This window comes from Vulpes lagopus, chromosome 21, assembly GCF_018345385.1.
Source record: "Vulpes lagopus strain Blue_001 chromosome 21, ASM1834538v1, whole genome shotgun sequence".
In the NCBI taxonomy this organism is placed as follows: Eukaryota; Metazoa; Chordata; class Mammalia; order Carnivora; family Canidae; genus Vulpes; species Vulpes lagopus.
Genome location: NC_054844.1, coordinates 17,214,864 through 17,232,079, shown reverse-complemented (window position 1 = coordinate 17,232,079; position 17,216 = coordinate 17,214,864). Strand labels below are relative to the sequence as shown.

Sequence of the window (17,216 nt, the reverse complement as noted above, 5' to 3'; positions counted from 1 at the left end):
TGACTTCACTCTCCCACCCACCAGTGAAGGCTTCAAAGGGAGACTAAAGTTCCATTCTCACCAAGCTAAAATGAGGGACCTCAATCCCGTGTATGGTGTTAGATAGTTGAGTAAGGAACTAGTGTTGATGGAGGGATAGATACACAGAACATTTGACTAGGATAAATAACAGAAATAAACTCACACAAATATGCCCAACTGATTTTTGTGTGAAGGTGCAAAAGTATAGATAGGATACAGGCTTTGGATCAGATGATACTGGAACAACTGGACATTCATAGGCAAAAATAGACCTAAATTTCATACCTAATATAAAAGTTACCTTAAAGTGGATTATAAACTTAAAGATAAAATGTAAAACTATAAAACTTCTAGAAAAAATGTAGAAGAAAATCTAGGGCTATGCAGAGAATTTTTAAGAGGATAAAAGACAAGTTATAGACTGGGAGACAATAGTTGCAAACCACATAGCTAGCAGAAGACTAGTACCTATAAAGAGTTCTCAAATTTTAACTATAAAAGAAAATCAAGCAATACAATTAGAAAATGGGCAGAAGACATGAAGAGACATCAAAAGAGGATATGCAGATGGTAAATTAGCACATGAAAGAATGTTCAACATAATTAGCTATTAGGGAAATGCATATTAAAACCAAAATGAGATATCACTACATACCTATCAGAATAGCTAAAGTAAAATGTTAATGACAATACCAAATGCTGGCAAAGATACGGAGAAACTGGATCACTCATACACTGATGGTGGGAATATAAAATACTATATAGTTACTCGGGAAGACTACTTGGCAGTTTCTTAAACAACAACAACATGTAACTGATGTAGAAAATGGTTGGAGTATGGAGCCTACGGCCAAGAAAGAATTTTCGAGATGTCTTTGGTGCAAAACTGTGGTTTTATTAAAATATGGGGATGGGACCTGTGGGCAGAAAGAGCTGCCCTGTGGTCATGAAGAATGGCTGATTATATACTTTCTAGTTAGGAGGGGGTCAGGGATAGAGTAAGTCTCTAAGGGATTTTGGAAGCCAGGCTTCCAGGACCTTAAGGGGGTTGGCTTTGTTAGGAAAAGGTCATTTATTACTATCTAGTAAGACCCTAGTCATGAGATCCTTTAGATGTATATTAGTGGGCCATATGCTGGAGAGTTGATTACCAATGTATATCTTAGAGGGTAAAGATAAAGATGTTTCCAAAGAATTTTTATATGTTAAAAGTAGACTTACAGGATCCTAGGGTATCAGGATACTGTTAAGCTAAATTGCTTTTTGCCCTTAGCAAAGTATTAACATCGAGGCAGCTGAGCTGCTAGAGGAGTGTCACCCTGCCTGTTTCAAGGACTTGTCAAAGGGCTGTAAGTAGTTAGAAAATTTAATTTTTCTTTTGCTTTTGTTTCCCACAGCACAATTACCATGCAACCCAGCAATTATGCTTTTGGAATTTGTCTCAGAGAAATGAAAATTTCTATTCACAGAGAAGCCTATACATGACTGTTTATAGAAGCTTTTTTTTTTTTTTTAAGATCTCGTTTATTTATTTGAAAGAGAGCATGAATGGTAGGGGGATAGGAGCAGAGGGAGAGAGAGAGGGAGAAGACTCCACACTGAGCAGGGAAACCAGTGCGAGGCTCCACTGCAGGATCCTGAGATCAAGACCTGAGCTGAAGGCAGATGCTTAACTGATTGAGCCACCCAGGCACCCCCATAGCAGCTTTATTTGTAATACCTAGAAACTGGAAATAATCCAGATGTCCTTCAATCAGTGAATAATTAAACAAACTGTGGTTTATCCATACTATGGACCATTATTTGTCAATAATAGGAACAAACTATTGATACACAGAACAGCTTGGGTGATTCTCCAAAAGTTTATGCTGTGTGAGAAAGGCAATCCCAAAAGGGTACATACTGTATGATTCCATTTACATAATATTCTTGAAATGACAAAATTATAGAAATGTAGAACAAATTAGTGGTTGTTAAGAGATAAGGATGGAGGGAGACAAGGCCAAGAAGAAAGTGGATATGACCATAAAAGGGCAGCAAAGGATACTATGGGCTTTAAAACTCATCTGCATCTGGACTCTATCAATCTCAATATCCTGGTCATGATACTGTGATACTTATCATAAGATGCAACTGTTGGGGAAAACTGGCAAAGGGTACATGGGATTTCTTTGTATTATTTCTTACAACTGCATGTGAATCTACAATTATCTCAAAATAAAATGTTTAATTAAAATTTGTATGGGTCTTCTAAATATTGATATTGATAGAAACCTTGAGTGTGACTGATACCAGTTTGGTGGAGACTGCAAAGGGTTAAGAGGAGAGGGATAAGATGAGTCTTGTGGAATTTCAAATTTAGTGGCATGGCAAAAGGGAACCTCCTGCACTGGATACTGAGAAGGGGAGAAAAACCAGAGAGTAATGATCTATTCCAGAAGGCAAATGGAGAGGTATTTTGAGGAAGGAGAGAGATGTCAACACCATTGAAATCTGCTGATAAATCAGGTGAAATGAGGAATGGATATTGTTGAATTAAACGATACATAGGTCGCTGTTCACCTTACCAGTTTTTAAAAGACTTATTTATGTATTAGAGAGAAAGTGAGAGAGAGAAGGCCAGGAGAAGGGGCAAAAGGAGAGAGAGAATCTCGAGCAGACTCCCTGATGCTCAATGCCAGAGCCCTGAAATCTAGACCTGAGTCAAAATCAAGGGTCAGTCATTTGACTAACAAAGCCACCCAGATGCCATCTGATCTTATCATCTAATAAAGAATAAAGTCAGATCGAAGTGGTTATGGAATAAATGGTAAGGAAAAGATGTCAAGAATTTAGACAACTCTTTCAGGAAGTTTGTGATCAGCAAAGTGGCATGGAAATTGGGCATTTGAAGCAAGGTTATTTAAACTTTGAAGAGACAAGGGTATTTAAAAGGATTATTTAAGGAGAGAGGATAAATATACAAGGAAAATGAATTATTGATAGTATAATGTACAATAGAAGGTGAGAGGAAATGGCTGCAAAGCACAGATGGAGGGATTGGCTTTAGAAGGAAAAAAATCTACTCTAACAGGAAGGAAGAAGTTTACATAATTAAGATGTAATTAAGTTTGTAAGTTTTTTATTTTATTTTATTTTATATTTTATTTTATTTTTTTAGTTTGTAAGTTTTGTATTGAGTAGAAAATCTGGCCCTATTACTGTTTCTATTTCCCCAGTAAAGTAGGAGCTGTGATTGTATATCTAAATAAAGTAGGGAGAGAGGAATAATGGATAGGAGGGATCTGAGGTTCATCCGACAAGGATAAAGTACATATTGCTGTGGAACATGAAATGGTAAGATGGCCACAGAAGTGTTGTGGGATTGCTGGGCTGTGAGGACAGCCTATTTGAAAATGGGGACAACGCTTGTCCTGTAGTGTCGATGGTTTCTTATAGCCCTTGGCTGCTGTGGTGTGGCACAGAGAAAGATGAGTGCGTTATTGCACACGCTTATCTTCTGCCTTCGCACTTTTGTTCACAGTTAGATACAGTTAGATACAGGCTTTTTCTTTCTTTTTCCTGCTAATCTCACCCCTTCTTCAAAGTCCTGTTATTGTTGTACTTCCTCTTGAAATCTTCTCAATATCACTGGCGCTCACAGTGGAGACTGTCCTATTCTGAAATATATCTTATAAGGAAAAAGACCAAGTGTCCTAATTGTAATGGATGCACTCTGAAATAGCTGAGGTGCTATATCCTTAAAATGAGAGGTCCTCCATTTATTGTTCTGTTCCTTAAGCAAATATGTATGTACTTTAAAAATGAATGATGTTCAATTTTAAAGTATTGAGCACATAAGCTATTTAAGGACATCATAATTCACAGAAGTAACTTCCTCAAATGTGAATTACACAATCCAGATAATATCACTGGGCTTCATCCCAACAGTTCGGGGTGGTCTTGGCCATCTGACGTTCAATAAAACAGTCCTTGGTGGGCTCTGAAAACTAGTCACATCCCATAAGCATTTAACATCTCTTAGTTTTTCCTACTAGATGGCTTTTTTTAAATGTAAGAAAAAAAATTTAAAAGAATGACAATTGTGCCTGTGTTTTCACCCATAAGAGAGCACACTGCCCATAGATGGGAGAGTGGCCCTGCTACTTTAACACGTGGTCTTAGTTTGTGAATGCCTCTCACAGTGCAATCATTTTGCAACATATTTGATTGTAGTTGTTAAAGATATTAATTTAATATATATCATGGCCATAAATGCAGGATTATTGAGAAATGAGAGTATTGGTTTCCCACATGGCATCTTCCCAAGGGTCCCACCACCTACTACATATGATTTTGGACAGGTTATAACAATTAAGACTTCTCTCTGTCTTTCTTGATCTATAAATTAAAGAAAATAACAACAGCTACCTCAAAAAGTTCCTGTGAGGATGAATTAGCTGATGCATATCAAGTATTTATGAGGCTTAAAAGGGTAATTTTGACTATGTCCTTTAGAATCTGATCCCCTAACCCAGATGAGGCAGCATCACACTAAGGAGTGCTTACTTTCTGCCAGTCCCAATGATAATCCAGTGTAAGGTGAGAAGAGCTACCTATTTTAATGTTGCTGTTGGAGGGAGATCTGGAGAGCGAAATGGAAAGATAGAGAACACTATGAAGGATTCACAACAGAATCTGTCTGCTGGACTCTGTGAACATATATATTTCTTCTTTTTATAGTAATTCTTCATTTGGTATTCATTTGTGCAACTGATAATGTTAGTAAATGGACATAAACTTTAGTCCCAAACTTTGGACTCAAGTGTTTGAATATGTATTTGTACCCTGAATTGAAATGTGGGACTCAGTAAGGAGGTACATTTTATTTTTACTATTGAAATTATTATTACTAAGTTCATGAATTTCAGATGGTTTTATCCCCAGGAAATATAGTAACATTAAAATATATTGCTTTGGAGAGTTAAAAAGTTGCAGACTTTGACATACTGAATGGTGATATTAGTATACAAATAAATGAATGCAGACAGAGTACACTGGGGAATGGTTAAGCCTACACTTTTCCTTATATCACAAACGACCTACATTTCAGAGAACACATTTTGCTGTCCAACAGAAACAACACAAGTCTCTTGTCTAATATCCATGAGTTAATTGAGAGGGCAAATTTAGAATCTCCATTGGATAGGATAGAACATTGTATAATTAGGCAACACAGGAAACCTCCTATGTCCAATATAGAGAAAACATTAGGGTGCATGTACTATTGCAAAAAGAACATTTAATGCCCTGTGAGATCCTCAAGATCTCAGCAATTATTAACCAAGGGGACTCTCACCAATAATCTGTTAAGTGTAAAATATGTTGTTTTTTTCTCCCAGTCTAGCCTCTTATAGAGGCAGTGTGGGTCCATGGTTAGACTCTGAGAGGTCTCTGATCTTAAACTTCTTTGAAACTTTAGATACTAACTCTGGAGTTCCTGTCAGGCTCAGATACATTCTCTCTCTTATTTGAAAAGGGTAGTTAAAATAGCTACCTCTTCAAAATGATCAGTCATACTTTCTTAAGTCTGACATTTTGGGTGTGAGTTTATAGTAGGTCAGGATTTTACAAGGACAAGAAGAGGCTGGTCAGCTCCTCTAAAATCTCATGTCTCTTCCCTTGAGTTTGAGTTCAAGAATAAGTAAGAGTACAGTTATACTTTGCATGGAATTCCAGTGTATGCTTAGAACAGATGTTAGTCTAACTATGAGGAAAAGATTATCAATGCTTGTGTGAAATTGGATTGCGGTATCACATTTTAAATAGGATTAGGTTCTCAAATCAAGTTGGAAGTGAAATTCAAGAATAGTCCATATTACCTCTGAAAACATTTAAATTACCTATTAAGTTATCATTTGCATGACCAAAATTTATGAATCATGCTTGAAATGGACATCTAATCTCTTACTAGGTTGAGAAAGATGAAATGGACATTTTATCTCTTATGCCATAAGTCAAACTCCGCATAGGAGCAGGTACTGTTTCTTCAGTTGGACACCAAGTGGAAGTCCTTATATTAGGCTCATGTTTAGGAGACACATGTAACCTTTCTTTACAAACTAGATTTAGAGTCAACACTATAAGATGCTTATATTGGCAGGTACATTGTACCTTAGACTAAACAAGGAAAGTACGTGGGTCTTCCATGTCAAGCATGCTTTTTCACAATGGGGCAGATTCGTTGAGGGCCAGAAGGCAGAATCCTCCCTCTATTTAAGTTGTTCTCTTGGGAATCCCTGGGTGGCTCAGCGGTTTAGCGCCACCTTCAGCCCAGGGCGTGATCCTGGAGTCCCGGGGTTGGGTCCCACGTGGGGCTCCCTGCATGGAGCCTGCTTCTCCCTCTGCCTTTGTCTCTGCCTCTCTCTCTCTCTCTCTCTCTTTGTGTGTGTGTCTCTCATGAATAAATAAGTAAAATCTTTAAAAAAATAAAAATAAATTGTTCTCGCTCCCTCTGTTCTACTCTCTCTCATTTCCTTCCTTTTATTCCTTCTTTCCCATACACTTCATCCTTAATTATCCTTTAATCTTCATCTTAAAACTTACAAGTCTCTCTCTGAAGAAAAGTCATGATTTGTTTTTTTTTTTTTAATTGAAGGAACTGTTTTCTACATATACTGGGAAGGGGAGTAGATATAAAAAAAGGTTACTCAGAAGAAACCAAATAATCAAACATAGTGGAATGATAAGGGGCGTGGGAAAAGGATAAATGATAGTGTGTAGATGAAAATGACAGAACAGACTTTATTTCTGGAAATAAGTTTCTGTGAGAGTACTTTGAACATCAAATCACTATTCAGATGTTAGGTGTAGTTTGCCTGGGACTGGCTTTGTGATTGGTAAAAGCCTTGGTGAAACAGAGTACCAACTTTTTTCAATTATTTCATTGTGGTAAAATACATATTACATAAAATTTATCATCTGAACAATTTTTAAGTGTATAGTTCATACATATATATTGTGTATTAATTGTATAGTTCATACAATATATTTAATATAGTCCATACGATATATTTAAATATATTCATAATATTGGGCAACCATCACTGTCATCTGTCTCCATAGTTCTTTTCATCTTACAAAACTGGAACACTATACTCATTAAACAATGATTCCCATCTGCCCTCCCCCCAGATGCTGGCCACCACTATTTGGCTTTCTGTTTCTATGATTGTGATTACTCTAAGTACCTCATATAAGTGAAATCATGCGGTATTTGTTTTTTTTTGTGTGTGACTGGTTTACTTCACTTAACATAGTGTCCTCAAGGTTTATCCATGTTGTTAGTATGTGTTAGCATTTCCTTCAAGACTGAATAATATTCTATTATAAAATATGTCACATTCTGCTTATCCATTCACCTGTTGATGTACTCTTGGGTTGCTTCCACATTTTGGTTATTGTAAATAATGCTGTACAAAGATCTCTTTGAGACCCTGCTTTAGAAACTTTTGAATATATATTCAGAAGTAGAATTGCTGGATCATATGGTAATTTTTTTTAATTTTTATTTATTTATGATAGTCACAGAGAGAGAGAAAGAGAGGCAGAGACACAGGCAGAAGGAGAAGCAGGCTCCATGCACCGGGAGCCCGACGTGGGACTTGATCCTGGGTCTCCAGGATCGCGCTCTGGGCCAAAGGCAGGCGCCAAACTGCTGCACCACCCAGGGATCCCCATATGGTAATTTTTAAATAAAAATTTGAGAAACATATTTTTTGAGGCCATACTATTTCCCATAGCAGCCGGACAATTTTACATTTCCACTACCACTGCACGGGGGGTCCAATTTCTTCTCATTCTCACCAATACTTGTTCTCTGTTTTTTAATATTATCTATCTTAATGGGTATGAGGTAACGATGATCAAATTTTGAGTCTCATTCCCCAGATTCCCATATTAGACTGACCATTAAGTAAAAATCCCTTGATAAATTTCTAATTAGAATAACAGAATATGGCAAGTTCTTAATAATTTTATCTTCAGAAAAATTGTACTGTTTCAGGTCCAGAGCAGTAAATTTTATGACATTTTTGTAGTGATCCTTCAATCAACCAAAATTGAGCCTCTGCTAAGTGTCAGGAACTAGCTGATACAAAGATGCCCTTAAGGCACTCACAGTTGGAGAGGTTTTGAAAAGTATGCTTTTTTCAGATACTGAGGCCTACTTTGAGTAAAAAGAACCACAATGTTTATTAATAAACAATTGTGTGAATAATAGACCAAGGAGACTTACCTAATTTCAAAATACATTAAGGTAGTAACTAAAGCATGTGGGAGATCACTAATGCCTATATAGCACTTGGATTACTATGAATATAACATTAAACCAGAATGATTGGAGCAAGACAAAAAATCTTATTCTGCTAAAGGAGTTTCTTTTTTAAGGATAGTTTTAAATTGAGTTTATTTAGAATATAAACATGACAATACTCAAATTGGGTTAAACAAATTTTTAAATCAGTGGTAATTAACTATTGAAGATAATTGGCTGTAGATACAGGAATTTTTATGACTAATATTGAAATGAAAATTTTGAGATTAATTATATTCGGTGATTGGTGATTTATTGAGATAAAACTTGAAAAGGGTATAAAACCATGCTATAAAAAGATAGATATGTAATATTTTGGTTATGTTCATGTAAATATTTTAATAGGAAAAGAAAAGAGTGCTCGCTTCGGCAGCACATATACTGAAATAGGAAAAGAAAAGAGTTTGAATTTTGTTTGTATTCTCGAATGATTTTTCATTTGTTTTAAATGAATTTATGTCCTCTGGTATGGTGGTATATAGTTAATAACCAGCTCACTTTTCTATGTAGAAAAAAAAAAGCAGCTCTTATTTGTGACATTTGCCTATTTTCATGGTGTATATATTTCCATTATGGCTGATTTCAGGTTACCAAGGTAATGTCATTGAACACGGAGTTGAGAAAGAATACAAACAATACACTCTTGCAAGCTAGCATGAACAAGGCCCAGCACACCTTTCCTTATGTCTGAAATGATATCAGAAGTCAGGAATGATTTGGTAAATTTCCTTATAGTCTAAATAAATCTGAAGAATCCTGCAATGCAATCCAATCTGTCAGTCAACAAGCCTCAGAATCAGAGAACTTTAAAGACTAATTGTTCAACTCATGAATTTCAGAGTGCATATTTTTAAAAAGTACCAAAATAAGACATTTAGATCATTTTAAACACACACAAAAAAACGATAATCACCTAGAGATACAGTCTTATTTCTTGTCACTTCCTTTGGAATACTTAAACTACAGTTAATTATAACAACATTTCTAGGGCCTTTACTCAATGCTAGGCACTCTTCTAAGCACTTTACATTATCAGTTAATCTTCAAAAAAATCTGTTTCATAAAAAATCTAAATTGAATCACAGAGAAGTCATTTTTTTCAAGGTCACATCAATAGTACATTGTAGTATGGGATAAAAAAAAGAATCATACAGTCTATCTCCAGGGTATCTGACCTTGACCGCCATTCATATAACTTCTCAAATTAAAGACTTCATGCAAGTCTAGCGTTACTGAAGTGAAAGACCATATAGACTGAAAATATGGTTTGAAAAAATAAAAGTATGAAACAATGAGTTAGAAGATCAATAAACATCACTAATAAAAGGGGTTCCTTAATTTCTTCTCCTCTGTAAGAGAAATTTACCATCAAGAAATTATTAAGTTGAAATTTACAGTATATTACAATAATATCTTTTATGTAATGAAAAAATGCTATATAGAAATCATTATTACAGGGGAACTTTGAGTGAAAAATTGTGGATGTAAAATTTGCTAACCACTTTAATTTGAGTCTTTGTGAGAGAAAATAGAGAAAGAAGATAATAATTAAGCAATATTTCAAAAGAAAACCCAATTGGTTTCAGAGATTGGTGAAATTCTTCATTGTTTCCACTGTAAGGATTAGCTAGAAATTTTCCCCAGAATCATTAAGGAATGCTAGGGCTGAATTGCCCTGTGATTTAATCCAATGGTATAAATCCTCTTTATCTAATCTTATAATTAAAACCAGTAAGGAAGGATTGTTTGTTTATACACAGTATCTGAAATTCTTCATATTCATAACTGAGAAGACTTTTTTTTCTTTCTTCAAAGTTAGAAAGTCTACAGGAACCTCCAATTCAGTCTAAGCATGGGCTTTCCAGATTTCTGGGAAAGTGAATTCAGAGGAATGGTTCAGGGACATCTGGACAAGAATTCCAAATGAGGATGCTGCTGAGCTGACTCAATATAATCCAAGAATCAGGAGGGCCAATGTCTATGGATATTTTTCTAAACAGAATCACGTAGATGGTTAGTATGAATGGTGATGTAAGCATTACTATTAAGGGACAATGGCCCAGCAAGAAATCAGTTTTCTCTTTTTCTTAAGGAAACCAAAGATCAAAAGAAAATCTATCCCCAGATATACTACATCTGGTTCTGCTCTGTTGGCCTGCCAATATCCATTATCAAATGCTATATCCTTGGCTACAGGGTATCTCTACAACTTAGAGGGCATCTTCAGTGTGTATGTGATTTCTTTTTTGCCAACCCATAAACCAACTACTGGAAACTACTACTCCTTATGTGCAGTTGAGCAAAGATTTAGACGAGTGTATTATGAAATGAAATTAGTTGATATGCGTTAGTAATCTTTTGTAAACTTTTTAAGTTTGTATAAACTTTTTTTGTATAAATTTATATTTTTATAACTTAAAAAGTTATAACTTTTTAAGTTATACAAAAACTTTCCTCCTCCATGTTTCTAAGGAGTAGACAATAGTAGAAACACATGTACTTTCTTATCCCAGTGGGTGTAGCATTTTATGTTAAGAGTATGATCTTGGGTTATTACTGGTTATTACCAGAGCATGATATGGCCTTGCTAGACTGTGAGAGATTTGGATAGCCCTAGGGTATGATTTAATACCTGGCTTCGTCCATTATGGGTAGGTTATTAATATTTCTACTATGTGTTTAGAAGAAGCTAGGTGAAGCTAGGCTTTTCCCCAAAGATCAAGTGTATAAGGTAAAAAATGTAGTATAACTAAGAATGTTTATGTATTCTAGGGGAATACAGAGGTTCAATTTATAAGAAGCCCACTGCCAACCTAGCAACCAATAAGAACAACCAATGGTCCTAGAACAAAAGAAGTCAGCTATCTTATGAAACAACATTCAAATGAACTCTTGAAACAGCCAAAACAGACTTGGAAGAAAATTATTATAATACATTTCAAAAGATAGAGTGAGAAATAATGAGTAGAAATAGTTCAGTTTAACTGTTAAACTCAGGGAAGAAGTATCAGTGTCAATAGAGAAATCCAAGGAGACACTGCTAACGAGCCTTACATGGCCACTGGTAGAGATACAATCTTGCAAATGATAATCCAAATGGATCATAATGCTGCAGTTGGCCCCCTTAGCTGATGAACAGTAATCAATAATCTCAAGGGAAGTCAGTGCCATCTTCATTTTCATTCATAGAATTAATAATTATTGAATGATTGAGGGCTTCCCTATGAGTGATTTATTACCTGATAAGCAATATTAAGAATCTACTATGAGTGAAGCTCTGTGTGAGGTACATTTTCATGTACCTCAGATATTACATAAAAAAAGATTTGAAATTGCCAAAAAACGAGAACCTGAATAGACATTTTTTTCAAAGAAGGCATATAGATGGCCAACAGATATATGTAAAGATACCGAAAACCATTAATCATCAGGGAAGTGCAAATCAAAACCACAATGAGATATCACCTTACACCTGTTAGAATGGTTAGTATCAAAAAGACAAGAAATAACGAATGTTGTTTAGGATGTAGAGAAAACGAAACTCTTATGCACTGTTGGTGGGAATGTAAATTGGTGCAGCCACTACGAAAAGTGATATGGAAGTTCCTCAAAAAATTAAAAACAGAAATACCACACAACTCACTAATTCCACTTCTGGGTATTTACATGAAGATAATGCAAACATTAATTTGAAAATATATATGCACCTCTATATTTATGTCCATCAATAGATGAATGGATAAAGATGTGGCATATATGATACGGAATATTGGCACAATGTAATATTACTTGGCTATAAAAAAGAATGAATTCTTTCCATTCATGACAACATGAATGAATCTGGAGAGTATTACACCAGGTGAAATAAACCAGACAGGGAAAGACAAATATCATATGATTTCACTTACATGTGGAATCTAAAAACCCAAATGAAACAAACAAATAAAAAGCCAGGGACAAACTCATAAATACCCAGAATGGTAGTTACCAGAAGGGAGAAAAGTAGGGGGTAACAAAATAGATGAAAAGGAATAAGAGGTACAAACTTCCAGTTATAAAATAAATGAGACACAGGATGAAATGTACAGCATAAGGAATATAGTTATAGTTAATAATATAATAACTGTGTGGTCACAAATGGTGACTACACTTGTGGTATTTTGAAATATATTATGTTGTATCACTATATTGTACACCTGAAACTAATATAATATGTCATAAAACCCTGCCAAATGTAGAAGCAGTTGTAACTGTTTTAATATTAATAATAAACAAACAAATTGGGATCCACCTTTTCTATCAGCTCTGGTACATATCTCCATTACAGCACTTACCATTTTGTTTAGTAACTTGTTCTTTACTTTTTATGTCTCCCTCAACATTTTCTGTGGAACTGAAATATTTTTATTCCTTTTTTAACCACCCCATGGTCAACACTGTTGCTGTTTAAATAAGTAATAGTTAACCCAAATTTCCAGTGGACCATAAATAAGATGTCAAAATTATAATCTGATCTTTAAATTTCTGGGATAGAGTGGATTCTAGGGAAAACAAGTTATATGAGGAAGTAATATGCTCATGTATGTTAAATAACATTTGTCTTTCATAAACTAGGTATTCTGCCTCTATGGATGTTCTGATAGTCCATACAACTCTTTATTTCTGCTCTTTCCACATTTTATAGTGATTATTTATGTGTTGTCTTCCAGTATTCTAAGAAAGTGCAAGCCCCATTGAGGTAGTAAATGTGGACTATTAACCTCTGTGTCCCCAAGGTCATAATAGTCCTCGGCACACAGACCATCCTCAGTAGATTTTTTAAGGAATTAATGCGGATGTGGTGAATTTTCTCAAGGCAGTCAGTATAGAAGGCAATATATTGAAAAGAATAGCAAGTGAAAAGATTCCATTTGTATGTCTCTACAAAATAGGAGATATTATGTAGTTTATGCTGGCATTTTAATGCCAGATAATGGTCATCTAATGAAAGTTCATCGTGCTATATTGTAGGAGTCATTATTATTTCTTCTATGGGGAAGTTACTTTTAGCTAAAAGTGATTGATTACTCTTTAGAAAGGTTTGATCTCATTTCTACTTTAAGGTAAATTATCCTTTTAAAGCAAGGGATTTTTAGTCTTAAACTTTAGGTCTCCTTGCCCCAGTTCAAATAAAGGAAAACAAAAACTTACTCTAAATGATATAATTACTATTAAGACCAAAAATCCAGGAGTCATCCTTGAATGTTTTCCATCCTTCTTCTACCTGCTAAACCCCTGCCCCTGCCCATTAGTCATGGCCAGGTGTCCGATCAATCAGCACGTTCTATGGCTCTCGCTCCAAAATACATTCTCAATCTGTAGTTTTTACCACCTCCTTTCCATTAAGGTCTTGCCCTAATCATTGTAGTAGACTCCTAACTAGTCTCATTATTTCATAGGACAGAAGGAAAGAGTTTTGAAATCCACTGAAATCCATCAATGGCTTGCCCCTGAGCCCAAAACAAAAGCGAACTTCTGTACTATGTCCTCAGTGCCCTACCTGATCTGGTTTCCACTGAACTCTTCACCTTTACCCCCACTGGTTGCCCTTTCCATCTACCTCTAGGCCCAGACCTCCTTGTTATTGGAACATACCAGGCTTATTTCCATGCCCACGACTGTTATTTTTGCTATTCTATTTTCTTAGAATACTATTCTCATGGATTTACACAGGAAGATCATTAATTACACAATTGTCTCTCATCTCCTTAGAGGCTTCTTTAAAATAGCATCCCTGCTCCACTCTGTACCCCATTTCCTTGTGTCAGTTTCTTATTAACAAGTTAAACTCCTCACTTCTTCATATTATTTCCTTGCATGCTAACTTGTTTAATGTCTGTCATCTCTATTACAAAGAAATCAGGATTTGTGTCTGCCTTGTTTACTGTTATATCCTTAGAGCCTTAAATGGTAGTTGCTCACTAGGTATTTTTTGAATGATTCAAGGCTATTTCAGTGTAGGAAATGTGCTAGTTTTATGATATGTAGACCAGGGGTGGTGATTCCTCTGGGCAATATAGCAGATGTATTGAGAGCATGAATTCATGCCTCATTGTTCATTCAAGGTTTATAAGAAAATGAATGTACTGTATTTCAGACAATTCCAACTGGAACTGGATTACTATCTCATGGGAGAAGTCCATTAAGAATTTGAGGAAACTTAATTTGTTCCATTAACAACTTATTAAAAAATATTTCCTTCAATCTTCTATAAACATGTTTATGTCATCTAGAGGGATGTAAGAGATGGGGAGCAAGTCATTTGCTGGGTTTCTATGCCATTGCATGTTATATATCACTCTAGGATATTGCTTCATTACTGTAATAAACATTATTTGCACACTGACCTTTTTATCCCTCCAAATGTTTGTGCATGACCTAGGAATTTTCCAAAGTCAATATGAAACATGTGGCCTGACTTTGTCAGCATGATATTGTCGTTATGTCGGTCACAGACTCCCAGGATGAATGTTACCACACACCAGCCAGCACAGGAATAGAAGAAGTTCCTCAAGGCCTAATCAGTTGAAAAACAATAACACAAAGATAACACACAGACAAAATAAGCAAATGCAGGAGCATCAGAGCTAATGGTAAAAAGTATCATAAAAAGCAAAATTACATAATCGAGAGCCACTTCTACATCTCAGTGAAGAGAAGATTATGATCAAATGACTAGTTCTTGATATGCTACAGAAGAACATCTATTCTTTGGCCCTAATAGATAAATGTTTTTGTTGAAATTGTGCAAAATATCTTTTTTACTCAGTTGGATCTAATTTCCATAGTTTATTGAGGAGGATTCCTGGTGGGTTTTTTTTATGTCTCAAATATACAATATTGAATGATTTTTTTCAAAGTAAAAGAAGGAGCAATATGGCTCAATATTGCCTATCCCCAAAGAAATGTAAAATATCAATTTCGGGGGCACCTGGGTTGGTACAGTCAGTTGTGTCTGACTTTGGCTCAGGTCATGATCCTGGGGTTCTGGGATTAAGTCTCACAACAGGCTCCCTGCTCAATGGGGAGCTTGCTTCTTCCTCTCTCTCTGCTTGCTGCTCCTCTTGCTTGTGTTCTCTCTCTCTCTCTCTCTCTCTTTCTTTCAAATGAATAAATAAAATATTTTTTAAAAAATAAAATACCAATTTTGGATATTTGAATTTTTAACACAAAAAAGCCATATTGAGATATACGTAATATTTTATGTTTATCCTTATAAATAGGTCATCCAGTTGATGTCCAAAAACATTTTGGTACAGTATATATCAGTGAATGTCTATGTGGGTGAAAGCAGATTGGCGCCACACTGAGTCAATCATGGCTTCTGTTTCTTTAAGAAATAGAGATTTCTTGCCAAAATTACTCTTTATTTTCAAAATGGTCTCCTGGGTGTACATCATTTTCAACAATGATGCAACTTTAACTGTAACCATGGTGTAAGCATGAGTGATTGGTTGGGTCACAGTAATAGGACTACTGGAAAGGTGTGGCTGACATGCTGGAGTAGAAATCTGTGTCACTGAATTTCATGTCTTATTCTAGATATCCCAAGTGCCTGAACAAGTCATTTAATTAGTCTCTCTAGACATTTTTCACTTATAAAGTGAAGGTAATAAAAGATGCCTTTACATGGTAGTTGTGAAGAACAAATGTATATGAAGACATCTCAAATAATATAGCCCTAGAGATTTGTGCAAAACTCAAGTTATAATCTCCAAAATGGCTAAAAATAGATTTCAAGATAATATCATCTTATTTTTGTTATTTGACCTCCCAAAAGCCTGCATTTTGTTCTATTCCAATATCATAGAAATCTGTAGTAGATGACCTCTTGGGTTTCTCTATCATGGCCTGTGCTAACTAGGATGATCAATCATCTCAGTTTCCTCAAGACTGAGGGATTTCCTAGGATGAGGGAATTTCAGTGCTCTGAACAGTTCTGAGCAAATTCAATGCTAGCCCACCTTGTATCTTTGTGTGAATTAGTATAAAGGTGCCTCTGCCTCTGCTGGGCAGACCTTGTTATACCAGTTCATGTCTCGGCAAGTGGAACAAAGACTATCTGTAACCAACTCATCTTCTTAGCTGTGAGCCCTGGGATGGGCAGAATTTGCACAATGGTACACAGCAGGCTAGATGCCAGCATGAAAGTGGGAAAAAGTGTTTGCAGTCAAATAAAACACTACACTTTGTTAAGTTCTGAGATATTAAAAAACAACAATTATGCATTCTGCAAATATTGAAAGAATAAGGCATGAAAAAGTAGAGCTCAGCAGAAGAAATGCATTGCAAAGGAAGGAGGTGGATTTATAGAAATCAGACATTGTGTACAGACAGGAGAAGAATTTGAAAGAGATAGTTTCAAGAAGCATCATCTCAAAAGAGATAGTTATTAGAAGTAAAACCAAATATAGAAATTTTATCTAGGTAATATGCCACTTAAACTGGATCATTATTACTAAGCTGATGATTGAGTGAATTAGAACTCAAGGTGTACTTAATTTACTTTTTCAGAAATCACAATAGCTGAGAATCCAGAGCATATTTTTATTTAAGTACATTACTTAAAATTAGCTGCAGCAAGACAAACCTTTTCATAATCTGCCTTTAAATGGTTGTGTTGACTGAACCACTTTTTGATTGTGTTTTCTTTCAACGGTCCTATCAGTCCAGAATGGCGATGGATCTTTGCTAGGGTTATGGCATCGGGTACCATCTGCACCAATCCTGGTTGATAAAAAAGAGATTATTGAAATAATTCTTTCTTCCCAAGATGAGGAATAGGTAGGAAACACATCTTGAA

The 17,216-nt window shown here is 35.5% G+C and overlaps 1 protein-coding gene across 2 annotated transcripts in view; it reads right to left on the bottom strand.

Annotated features, from left to right (window-relative positions):
• Window positions 1-17,216, bottom strand: part of PIK3C2G (phosphatidylinositol-4-phosphate 3-kinase catalytic subunit type 2 gamma) — a 373,997-nt gene that overhangs the window by 97,842 nt on the left and 258,939 nt on the right. For both annotated transcript variants that reach the window (XM_041735425.1, XM_041735426.1), the window contains 2 exons: window positions 17,004-17,140; window positions 14,761-14,930 (listed from right to left, as the gene is read on the bottom strand). In XM_041735425.1, coding sequence (XP_041591359.1) covers window positions 14,761-14,930; window positions 17,004-17,140 — 307 coding nt within the window. The remainder of the gene's footprint in view (window positions 1-14,760; window positions 14,931-17,003; window positions 17,141-17,216) is intronic.